The 13,021-nt window shown below is 39.5% G+C and overlaps 2 protein-coding genes across 6 annotated transcripts in view; both read right to left on the bottom strand.

Moving 5' to 3' along the window:
- The window catches only part of kcnma1a (potassium large conductance calcium-activated channel, subfamily M, alpha member 1a), a 167,837-nt gene extending 161,357 nt beyond the window's left edge, over positions 1-6,480 (bottom strand). For all 4 annotated transcript variants that reach the window (XM_039622032.1, XM_039622033.1, XM_039622030.1 and 1 more), the window contains exon 1: positions 5,236-6,480. In XM_039622032.1, the coding sequence (XP_039477966.1) occupies positions 5,236-5,526 (291 nt within the window). In that variant the 5' untranslated portion in view covers positions 5,527-6,480. The remainder of the gene's footprint in view (positions 1-5,235) is intronic.
- Positions 6,481-9,999: 3,519 nt separating this feature from the next.
- Positions 10,000-13,021, bottom strand: part of dlg5a (discs, large homolog 5a (Drosophila)) — a 40,549-nt gene continuing 37,527 nt past the window's right edge. For both annotated transcript variants that reach the window (XM_031735201.2, XM_031735202.2), the window contains exons 32-33: positions 12,285-12,394; positions 10,000-12,194 (exon numbers count right to left, since the gene is read on the bottom strand). In XM_031735201.2, coding sequence (XP_031591061.2) covers positions 12,091-12,194; positions 12,285-12,394 — 214 coding nt within the window. In that variant the 3' untranslated portion in view covers positions 10,000-12,090. The remainder of the gene's footprint in view (positions 12,195-12,284; positions 12,395-13,021) is intronic.

Genomic DNA, 13,021 nt, shown 5'->3' with positions numbered 1-13,021 from the left:
ATAACAGAGGCGTCATATAAGAACTCCTGGAGGTGGCATGATGCAGAGTAGATAACTAGACCATTAGATAACCATACAGCATTGAAGCATCACACCACAAAAACGGTCCAGGACTCTACATGAGGAAAGAAAAGAGCAGGCTTATATATTAACAAGCCTGCCAGCGTGTCCTCCACTTCAGTATCTCTGAGTGGGTATGCTTACATTTCCCCTCAGTCATGCATATGCATTATAATTGTCTTGAGTGAGACTTTCCCTTCTTAGGAAACCCCTTATTTAGACTGTGTGAAGTCTTTACTGTAAAAAGGGAATTGAATAATCTTGCTCACCCAGGCAGCAAGAGAACGGCTGTTTACAGGATAACTTGAAGCAAATCAAATTAGAAATGTAGTAAATATGTGGTTTAAAAATGGCATTTGGGCAATCTGAAATGCCTGGCAGATAAATGATTCCATAAATATAGCCATTACAGCACAATGCCAGAAACATCAATAGCTTTTGTTATTATTATTATTATCTTATGTTGGGCTTTTTTTTTCAGTCCATTTAGGAGGAAGGACCAGACCTATAAAGTATTGTTCTGTAGTGTGGAATACAAGCATCTTGCCTTGTTTTAGAGAGGCAGAGGTAATGCTGTAAACATCGCTGTTTTATGGAGTTTTGATCATTTTCCGACAACTCTTAGGTGCATTTATCAGCTTTGCCGTTTTAAGAACAGCACAGCGCAGGTTTGCAGACTTGAAATGGCCCCAATTCCAAAAATCCAAAATATTGCACTTGACGTTTTACTTCGCTGCATCTTCTCATCTTTTTCCTTCTTCCAGTACGATCCTTTGATCTTTCACTTCTATCTTATAAGCCTGACAGAGAAGAGTTAAGATGCAGCTGTGTATCAACAGCAGAGCACACGAGGACACTACACAAGGTATGTAACGCAACACCCCCTCTAAAACCCTTCGTCACCCTCAAACCCCCTGTTTCCACTTCCTCCTGTGTCTCTCTCAGAGTTTCCACCTCTGTTTCCTTGCCCCTGATTCCAGGTTCCCAGTACCGCCACAGAAAGCCGACCACCGCCACCACGCCAGCTATGCATCTCGTTTCTGACACATGCCAACTTAGCCTGCTGCACTAGTCAGCTGAACACAGATCCAGTTTCCCCTTCTTAATACCCCTAACAAGCCTTTTCCCTCAGCAGCCAAGTGTCAAGCCTATCAAAGTCACCTAACGGGATGACTCTGCCTTCCACACACAGCAACACAAAAACAAAGGGAAAGCAGGAGCACTAACCATGACACACGCTCTAATTTTTTGCCATTTCTCCTCATTTGCAGACGTAAGATGCAAACAGATACCGACTAACAGTCACAAGATGGATACCTAATTATATTTGCATGGTTTGTTTTCATCACTTTCCCAGCGGGATGGTGAGAAGTATGAGGGAAGACATATGGTTTGATGCCATTTCTTACACCAGGATCCATGAGCACAACTAAATGACAGAAGCCTGACAGCTAATACTGGTGTAGAAAGAATAATCTCTCCATGTAAAGAAAAAATGTTATTATAGAATAACTTTAGAGAAGACTTTACAGTGTATTTGTTCTTTACTCATAGCCAGGTCGAGAGCCAGCCATCACAGGCATCACATCACAGCAATGTTTAAAATTTATTTCACATAACTTATATTTATTTAGAAATGTATTCAAAATTGCATTTAAAATAAATAATTTAATGTTTGGTGTGGAGAAAAATCAAAATATATATGAAAATTTTCAATCATTTGATCAACTGATTAACATTGCAATAATAGTTACTATACAAATAGTGATGAATATTAGTCCAGAGTCATGTGTACCATTGGAGTGTTGCATGAACAACAAACCAAAACAATGCTCAGTATTTACATTCAATATGGCTGAAAAAACACGGCTATTTTCTGCAGTTACTGTCAGTTACGTGTTCAACACTAATATAGAAGATCTTTGCTTAGCTTGGAAAAATAGTCTGTCGTTCTATTTTTTTTTTTTTTTTTTTTTTTTTTTAAAAGCCTTCTCACTATTCATCACTGATTGAAGAAAATAAGAACAACCCCAGGTTTATTTTTAGCTCAACAGAGCATTAAGCCAAGAATACCTTTAATCTTAACTAATAAAGACTTCATCATTTTTTTGCAAATAAAATTTTAACCATTAAAGAAAAAAATGTTTTCGTAACCATCTCACGGCTGTATCATTATGAACAGCAACTTTGATAACTCTTGTTTTTTTATTTAAGCTAACTTGTTTATAGATCTTTCAAAACTAACTTCAACAATTCCTCTAAATCATAAAAATATCTATCATACCCCATTCCTACAAGATTAAAGAAGTCTTACCATTATTTAAAGCTACGATTTTAAATGTAATTAATTTATTTCTATTAACAGGATATGCACCACAGGTTTTCAAGGTGGCTGTAATTAAACCGTCTTAGCTAACTATATGCCATTCTCCGATCTTCCTCTTATTTCTAAAATCCTTGAAAGAGTGGTTTTGAAACAGTAAACAGATTATTTGCAGAGGAATGGTATATTTGAAGAGTTTCAGTCAAGATTTAAAGTGCATTGTAGCATAGAAACAGCACTAGTGAAGGTTATAAATGATCTGAATTGCCTTTGATAGTGAACTCCTCTCTATGCTTGTCTTGTTAAACCTCAGTGCAGCATTCAGTACAGCTGATCATATCATTTTAATACAGATACTAGAATGCATTGTAGGTATTAAAGTAACTACACTATAATGGTTTGAATCATATCTATCTGGTAGACTCCAATTTGTTTAAGTAAAAAACAAAAAGTTAGTCATGGAGTTCCACAGGGTTCTGTACTGGGACCAGTACTATTTGAATTATAAAACACTACTTTATTTATTTCTCTATAAAGCCAGTTGTTTAACACCTGTTAAACAACAGGTGTGTCTTAAAGACAAATATCTGGATGAGCTCCAATTGTCTTCTCAAGTCAGACATAACTGGTTATTATATTTGGAACTAAAAATCTTAGAAATATGGTGTTTCAAATACTTATTGTGGATGGCAGTAACATCCAGTAACAATGTGAGGAATTTGAGTCAAATTTGATCAGAATATGTTATTCAATGTTCACATTAAACAAATATTTAAGAGTGCTTTCTTTCATTAGCGCAATATCTCTAAAATTAAAAATATCCTGTCTTGAGGTGATGCTGAAAACCTACGTCATGCATTTATTACTTCTAAGATAAGCTACTGTAATTCACTATTATCAGATTATTCTAAAAGTTGCCCGAAAAGCCTTCAATTAATCCAAAGCACTGTAATTAGAGTACTGACAGCAACTACAAAGAGAGCAGATTTCTCCCATATTGACTTCTCTTCATTGGCTCCCTGTTAAATCCACAATCAAATTTAAAATCCTTCTCTTCACATACAAAATTTTTAATAATCAGACCCCATCATATCTTAAAGACCTCATAGCAGTTTATTATCCTAACGGAGCACACCGCTCTCAGACTGCTGGCTTATTGTGGTTCCTAGATATTTAAAAGTAGAATGGGAGGTTGAGCCGTCAGCTTTCAGGTCCCTCGTCTGTGGAACCAGCTCCAAGTTTGGATTTGGGAGACAGACACCTTTTAAGATTAGGATTAAAACTTTCCTTTTTGATAAAGCACATATTTAAGGCTGGATCAGTTGTCCTTGAGACATCCTTTAGACATGCTGCAATAGGTTCCAACTCCTGCGAGACACTGAGCATTGTTTTATTTACCACTGACGCATATCATTACATTTTTGTCCTCTCTCTCCCTTAGAGCAGATAGGAGTAAAACACACTTTCTTTTTTCTCTTCCTGAGCCTGGTTCCACAAGTGATATCTTCCTGTTAAAAGGGAGTTCTTCCTTCCACCACCGCAAAGCCCTTGCTCATCAAACATTTGATTATTGGAATTTTCTCCCAAATAAATAGAAACCCAACAGTATTGTGATTTGGCTCTATATTAAAAAAAAACCAAAAAAAAAAAAACCCACACACATTAATGAATGTAAGGGTGCAGCTCTTTATGTCCCATGTTATACCAGTCCTTATAAGAAAGAGATACAGGCAGGAACGGGTCAAGTCCACCAAAAACACATGACAGCAGAGCAGCGGGAGTGACAAGGGTCATTCATTTGAAGTGCACGCAACCCAAAAATATCAAGGACAAAGGATATAACTCTCACTCTCAGTTCTTTCTGTCCATCAATGCAAAAACATCCTCTTTCCCCCCAAATTCTATAAAGCTGCTGAAGACAGATCGGCAGCGTGACTGCACTTGCTTTCTTGTGTTTGTTCTTTGGATTAATATTAACATATTTCCCATGGCAAGTAAGCATCATAAAATAAAACACTGCAAGCAGTGTTTTGCACACTCTGCGAATTACTTTTAAAACACCCCTCTGTTCAGGGGACCACTTGGACTATACACAAGTGTGTGAGTCACGTATGAAGCTGCTTTTAATACAAATGTGAATCAGCCATGATTCATCTACCCCCAGCAAAGTAATGGGCAGTCACCCTTATTATACCGTTTCTATATTAGTCCTGCAGACAGGTTACCTTCATCACGCCACAAAGATATTTGATATGCAGCACAAACACTGAGTGTAAACATTTAGGAGGATAAATGCAGGGGGGAAAGGATCCAAAATTGAAGAGGGCACACTATCTCAATCTTAATGTCCATGAGAAGTCCCAGTGGACTTCATTAGGTGTGCAGGATCATATGCGTGGTTACATAAAACTAGTGCATGCCATGTGAAATCCACACTTTCACCTGAGAACTTAGGAGCTGACGTGGCATGAGGATACTTTTGTGTTTTGCTGAAGCTAAATAAAATGAAGGAACCGCTCTCCTCTCATCCCACCCATATCTGTCATGCAACATCACCCCCTTCATTCAGGAGTGGGAGGTAGTAAACAGCCAAAGGACAATAACAATCATGATAAATTCATTCTAAAGGCGCTGCAATCGGCACAGCACTCCGGGGTGTGCAGAAGATGTACATAAAAAGGAAACCATCAGATTCAGCCAAGGGAAATGCAGCTTGCGTTATGAAAGCCATTATAGAACAAGAAGTCAGGTCAGTGCCATAGAAATACACAAGGATGTGTACAGCATGTGCATCAGTGATTATGTACGAGCAAATTCAGAAAGAAAGACTGTTGATGGGCCAGCAGACATACCTTGTTTTTAATGTTGCAGTGACAGCAAACAGTCCACAGATATTTGAGGGTCCTCCATAGCAGAATGATGAAGAGACCCCCAAAAAACGTCACCATGGAGGAGGCGAGGAATGCCCACCACATGCGCTGGCCATTATTGTCGCAGGGCACCTCGGACGAGTACGGGATGACAACGTCTGCCATCCTCGATATTAAGATTGAAGAGTCCGGATTTATGTTATTATTGATATTGCTTGTCCTCATAGAGCTGTCGCTTCCATGGGGAACCGTGCCATCTGCCTCAGCTAGCATTTAGGAGCCTTGGAGAGCCTGTGCCAGCGTCCCCAGCCCCACTCACCAGCCATATTGCTTGGGAAAAAAAAAAAATCTCCCTCTTTGCTGTAAGATTATGTTCACCCACCCGATGAAGTCTCTTTCCGTTTTTCACAAGCCTGTGAATTGTTTGTTCGTGACAGAAGGAGACACGGCACACGCGAACCTATCCAAAACAGCGGGTCGGTGGCCTTTGGCGAGAGGCATTTAAATCCGCAATAATGACGAATCTTAGGCGCTTCTCGTTCCGAGGGGGTTCTCTGGCTCTTTCACGCCATATGCCATGGCAGAGACGGCATCGTTTGCAGCCGTCGAGGCTGCCACTGATATTTCGGTTAATGTAAACAGCGCCGGGGAAAATTGTTGCAGCCCGTTCTCGGCGAGGCGACCTCTAGCCGTCTTCCATTCAGGTATCCTGTCGATTCACAGGCGGAGAATCGATTTCACTTTCTTGAAGCGTCAATCGAATGTGAGCGGGCTGGAAAAGAAAAAAAAGGTTGGAAAAGCTGGGGGAAAGTGCACATTAATCTAATTTAATTCTAGAGGTGTGTAGCTGTCACTGCAGAGAAGAAGACTGTTTTCTTGCGGGCGTTTTCGTTGTCAACTCTGCGTAAAAGGGCTGGCGCTCGGGTGGTTATCGCTGTCTCCATTCGGTCCCCTGCAGCCCTGGTACGGAGCGGCCAGCTGAGAGCGCCTGTCAGATCCGCTCCAGAGGAGAGCGGGGAGATTTACAGGTAGGAGGGCGGAGCGAAGCGCTAATAATAAAGATGGACAGAGGGCAGAAATACCGTTTATTCCAAGTACCGACCGGAGTCCGCTGCTCGGACGTATAAAGAAGAAGTGGGCTACAATTGCGCCTTTGCGTCTTTATTGCACGCCAGTGACGCACGTCGCAAAACAAGCAGGGATTTTAAAAAGGGGACTGTATTGATCAGCCATAAACTTCACTATTCTGATTAACATTTAAAAAAAAAAAACGATAACCACTCCCACCCCACCCCCACCGGGTTCTTATACAAGGCAGCATAAAACAGCAACTCCGTCCCTGTATGGATATTATTGTAATGAGTGTTCATTAAGGATAGTGCTCCTTTTTCAATTACCGAGTCTGTGGATTTTCATCTATGAATGGTTCCCATTTTAAAAAACTGAACTTGGGCCACAGGATAAATGCCCCTCCAGGTCAATTACTGTAATATGCTTACGCTTTTAGCTCACATATTGGGTCAAAAACAGGTGTGGATTGGTGATGACGGCAAGCTATGACTAGCAGTAGTTTATGGCTGCCCTCAAGTAACCAGCCAGAGCAAAGGATATGTGGAAACAGCTGGCTTAGGGCCCTGAATAACCACTGACCCCTCTAATGAGCAGCAGACCAGGCAGGTGCACACAGCCACCTGTGTCACAAGGCTCCAGACTTCTTAGAGATCGTTTGCAATGAAGTCCCATCAAAATGTCTTTCATAATACTTAACTTTAGCTGACAGCTCAGCCAAAGGTTTCTTCTGGACTGCCATGATTGCAATGCCCGGATTAGCAAAGATCAAGGAAAGGAATATTAGCAAGTGTTGCTCTAAGCCAGTCGTTTTAGGGAATGAGTTTCATCATACAAATCCCATGAAGCCTGGTGGTATGAGACCTAATGTCAAGCACAGATTGTTTGAAAAGGTAAACATGCCGATGCATGTGAAGAAGACGTGTGGTAAACTGGAAATATCAGTGTATCAATAACAAAAGCACCTGTAACTGCTACAAATCTGTTAAACTGATGTAAAACACTGGAGACAAAGCTGTCTGTAAATGACAGCACTGCAGAGTTATGGCTGTCTGCAGAAGCGCCTTGCAGGTCAACACTTTACCCACCTTTGGTTCGTATATTTAAGAAGAGTAAAAGAAAAAGAGTAGCAACCTCCAAGTTTTGTTGTTGTTGTTGTTGTTTTTTTCTTAATCTTGTGATTTCCTATTTCCTTCCTTTATTTACACCAAGTTTGGTGAAAATCAGACAGGACAAATATTAAAGCACACCTTTATTCAAGCAAGATTTGATCAGCAAGTCCTCAGCCTGGGAGATAACTGTTCAAGTACAGGCCTTAATCCACAGCTCTGAAGTCGTCCTCCTGCTGGTAAAACAGTGAACTGTCCCATTAAAGGCAAATGATGCTCCCCTACACGAGGTCTGCCATCATGATGCACTGCCAGAAGCAAAAATGTTGCTTGAACTCAGGGTAGACTGGTGAAATGATAAAAACAATAATAACAACAAAGATTTCAAATGCCTTGAGATGAAAATATGTATTAATGCTCATCTTATAATACCTGGTTGGCAAATCTGAGGGAAAAAAAAAGAAAGCACCCATAGCACATGTGCCATAATAAATAGTGCTGGGGGTTATACTGTTATAGGGAGCTTCAACTGGTCGTTCCCGATGAAAGGCCAGCTGTTAGGTGAGTGGTTCCTGTGGGCCAGTAGAACTTTGGCTCAAGGATGACGAGGTGGACAGATGATGGGATTGGCATTAAAGCAGTCAGGTGGTAATCTGCAGGACATTTTGGAGATGCTGAAGTCGACATGCCGGAGAACCAAAAGACGGCCAATCGAACAAATCCGTCCCACCGAGCGTAAAACATGCCATCTCACTTCAACAACGAGATGTGACGTGAGCCTGGAAAGGCCACGGCTCGCCAGTGCGGACTACAAAGATCCTTCACTGTCAGACTTCAGACTTATCGTGTTCAGTTGAGCTGTCAGCAGCTGTCTTGAAACAGACACCCCAGCAGGAGGGTTGGAGACCATACTCCTTTCTAAAACAGGCACGAGGAGACTTGGAGGACATAAAGATCTTGGGCACCGCATAGTAGAGCTGCACATAAAAGTCTATCAGATTTAGGGAGTAATTTGAGGCCAACATCTCGAACAACATTCTCTGGAGAGCATTTACACCACAGGAGCATTTTGAAGCCATATTTATTCTCACCATCGTACAACTACAGCACATGGCCTGATATCAGAATCAGAAGACTTTATTAATCCCTAAGGAAATTATATTACTGATTATGCAGAATCAGTGCTGGATGTTTTTGAGACACTGGGTGCTCTCTTGCCTCAATGAATCCAACAGGCAGCTGTAGGGTGGTCACTTGCTGTGACATTATTGGTTAGAGGGCCACATGAACCCGGATGAAGAGCTCAGAGGTATCAGACTGCAGTAGCTGCAGAATTCCAGCTGCATGGAACACGATTCTCATATCTTATATAGATCTGGACTATTTGTTCATTTTTATAAGGAACACCTTGTTTTCCTAGCAAAAATCTTGTTTGTGTTAAAGAAATTATAGTGAAGTCTTGGTACGTATCTTTAATGGCAATCTGATTGATTTTTTAAAAATCCAACATGAAAGAAAGGATGCTGGTAGAATGTAAGAATTTATGCTGGCCAATCTGGCACTAAACATAAAGATTACACGGGTCAGTCACAATCAGATGGCAACACTGGGCTTAACAGTGTAACACAACGTTATATTATAATAAAACATATCACTTTATACTAGCTGGTGTTCATAATATACCCAGTGATAAAGTTCAAATCTATACAAATATCAGCACTCCAAATTATGATGTAACACACTTGCAAACTTAATGTTTTTTAAGTATTTATGTCCAAAAAAAGGTGAGATCTCTGTAGTAATCTAAGAAAAGTCACTTTTAGCAGTTTGATTTATCATGTAGTGATTTACAGATTCCCAAAAGATCCACAGTTTGATCCCAGGGAGACACAAATCCCGTTGGATTGTGTCAAAAATGCATCCGGAATAAAAATATCGCAAAATAAACATGCAGAGCTACCTGGTGTGGCAACCCCTCGTGGATAAGGAAGTAGCCTTAAGTAGCTTTTTAGAAGTGAAATAAGTAGCCTAGAAGTCTGATGTAGCTCTAAAGGTCTCTGAACCGTTATAATCAGGCAGTATTTCCGTATTTGATAAACAACCAGTTTCTCAAATTTAGAAGAAAAAAAACAATATTGGTGGATATAATGGAGCTGTCTTTACAAATGACCTGGATCAAACTAATTTGCATGACTTGTGGCTCATGCTGCTCATATGCCACTGAAATAACGCTGAATTTTACACCTTTCTTAAGTTCCAGGCAGATATTGTCAGATTGCCTTTTCTCATCTCTGAAACCATTTTATCTGCTAATTTATGCGCCAATGCTTTCAGTAAAACGGGATCCCTTTTGTCCTTAAACATCTCTGTAGGACACGGTTGTATTTTTAACAACGCATTAACAGAACATTGGCTCTCAGCTCTTCTTTAAACCATGATCCAAAACATGAAGATGAGACTGAGAAGCATGTTGAAAATCTTACATGTTGTACCAACATTTTTTCTTTGATACTTCCTAAACATAAATAGTCATTAAAAAAAAAAAAAAAAAAGACTCAAAGAGCCCATGTTGTGATACAGAAAATGAGCTTTATTCTCATGTTAATGTCTTAACATACAAATCACATTCTTTTTAATAAAAGAAAAATTCAATCAGTACCTGGCATCTACACTCTTCCTCTACAAGTACAACCACTTCACGTTGTGTCCTGCTCTCTAAACATACGCTATCTACTCATAAAAATAGTAACATTACAGTTTGCTTCTGTTTACTCCTTTAGCCCAATAGTCAAACACGTGGACCTTTTTGTTTTGTTCGAAAAACTGTGCAAGAGTAGATCCCTTTTTAATATTTCAAATAAGAAGTGATCCTTTCCCCCTAATTACGAATAAAAAGGCCATCAATGAAATGTAAGGAACTGATGTGATACATAAAAACATGAATTAGCGACAACAAAAATTAGAGTACCTATTCATAATCTGCTGGAAACCTAAGAACAGTGACATGTTTAAGGTTCACAGAAAAAACAAGTGCAAAACAGAAATCAAAGGATAAAGTTGACTTAGTGGATTTTGGCACAAGATACAGGATATGGTTTGAGGGAAGGGCAGAATATTTGTAGTCAATAATTTTTGCTTCTTGAATAACAAAAAAAATTAAATAACAATGAAAAGTCAGTAACATTTAAACGGATCAGAGGAAACTCCAATAAGATATTACCCTGCAAATTTTGCTTCATAGTGTCTCTGAATGAGTACGTAAGTGACTGGCAACCAACCACAGAGAGAAAAAAATCTTAAAAAAGAAAAATTAAAAAAAAAAAACATGCTAATACCTGCTAAGACGTGACTTGACTGCCAGACGTTCCTAGGCATATGACCTAGTGAAAATACATGTACTATATATTTATATATATATATTTATATATATATTTTTGCTTGTTTTTTTTCCTGTATCTGCATACTGTATAAGGTATACTCTATAGTGTTGTTAAATATATGTTAAAGAGAGAGAATGATAGTTACACAGTGGTCTGTCTAGCCCTGGAGTGCATTCTGAGGAGTTGACCCGTTGGTCGCCGCTTCGACCTACCCTCCAAACCTCGCCATTGTCATGCGCTAACATAGTACTGGTCTCAAATCAGCCTCTGAATCATCTAGTCCACCACGGGTGAAATGATACATCGGATCTAGATTAGAAACTCAGAGAAAAAAAGAAAGAAAGAAAAGAAGAAGAAAAAAAAAAAGAAAATCCTCAGCTTTCTGGCTAAGTGATCAAGGGCTGGTTTCAGATCAGGCCTTTTCTCCGAAGGCACTTCCGAAAGGCCCGTAAGCTGTCCACACACCCAGCTACTACAGAAACACAATGCATAGAGCAAACATCAATGTGTTTAGAGTTTTGATGGCCATCACTGCTGAGATGGGCTCAGTAAGACCACAGCTACATACTTCAAGAGGTTTGATGCTTCTTTTTTTTTCCTTCTTTTTTCCTTTTTTGTGATGAAACACCACGCGGAATGTGATGTCTGATCCTGGCATTACATTTCTATAGCATAGTATCAATGTGATTCAACTCATTTGAAATTGTCATTACAATTGTGTACAACAGTCTCAATGTTGCTTTTTTTTCCCTCTCCACGCTCACAAACTCACACACACACACACACACACACACACAACAATACAATTAGTTGTCAGTCATCATCAAATGGGTGCATAATTTCAGGGAAACCACAAATGTCATTTGGTACACGGGCGGGTCAGAGGTGGCTGAACTTCATCAGTAAGGAGGTTTGCGTACATGGGAGCGGGGCACACGCATTCAAGCAAATATTGAACACCAATAGTCCGTTCACAGTCTGTTGACTGTAAACGGACGCTTACATTGCAGCATCACAAATACACCACCACAAACCCTTAGGGAAGACTGAAAGAACTCTAATGTTGATATCCAGTGCTACTAACCTGCTCCGGAGTACATCAGAAATAAACGAGGTTCTGATTAGGAATCATAACAAAAGACAACATAAAAAAAAATATAGCAATAATTTACACAACTAGCTCTATGTAGTGTACCTAATGGTGTAGTGTGAAAGGGTTAATTAGTGTGCGGGGAATGGGGATGAAAGCCGAAGCTTGCTGTAATAGCTGCTCGTCTCCTCTAGGGGCAGCCGAGTGGAGTCCACAGGACTTTACTTTGTTCTTGATCAACTATAGTCATGATCTGAGTGCAAATGTACGGGAGTGTGCCGCCTTGGACAATACCTGAAAAGACAAAAATACTTTATTAAAGCCAAGCGTTTTGTTTGGTTTTGTGTTTGTGTTTATTTTAAGATAACTTGACTGAATACATACCTGTGAAGAATTTGCTGTATTCTTGTTCTATCTTCTGTGCACTTTCAAATTGCTCCTTGGAATGTTTTTGAGACACTTTGTCTCGCAGATAGATCGGATCTTTCTGTTCCCTGTGAGGGAAAAAAAAAAAAAGTCATTCAGATCATAGTCACACTTAAATGTTTCAGAACAAACACATTTTAATATTTGACAAAGATAACCAGAGTAATGACAACATGCAGTTTCTAAATGATGATTTCAATACTTTAGGGGGGAAAAGTGATCTAAACCTATTTCTCCCTCAGTGAAAAATTAACTCTCTCCTAAACATAATAACAGGTTGTGGCAACAAGAACTGCAATCAAGCGTTTATGATAACTGGCACATTAGTCTCTCACATCACTGTGGAGGAATTTTAGCTCAATGTTTGCAGAATTGTTTTAATTCAGAGTGTTGAGTAAAACTCAGCTTTTGAGAAAAAAAAAAAAAAAAAAAAAAAAAAAAAAAAATCAGGAAGGGGGCAAACACGTTTTCATGGAAAAGTTTACGAAACCATCTTTTCCACTCTTCCATTGTGTCCAATTAAGCTTTTAATCACTCAAAACATTTAATACAAACTGACACTTTCAGGTATTAAAGTCCTAATTTTAAAAATACAAGAACAATGTCTGACAAACACCTACAGATATTAAGTGATAAAAGGCATACAGCACTTCCACTGGGGAAAAAAAAAAGCCAGGATGTTTCACCAGCTGTTT

The sequence above is a fragment of the Oreochromis aureus genome, linkage group 13 (genome assembly GCF_013358895.1).
Source record: "Oreochromis aureus strain Israel breed Guangdong linkage group 13, ZZ_aureus, whole genome shotgun sequence".
Classification (NCBI taxonomy): Eukaryota; Metazoa; Chordata; class Actinopteri; order Cichliformes; family Cichlidae; genus Oreochromis; species Oreochromis aureus.
This window is presented reverse-complemented; position numbering and strand designations above follow the sequence as displayed.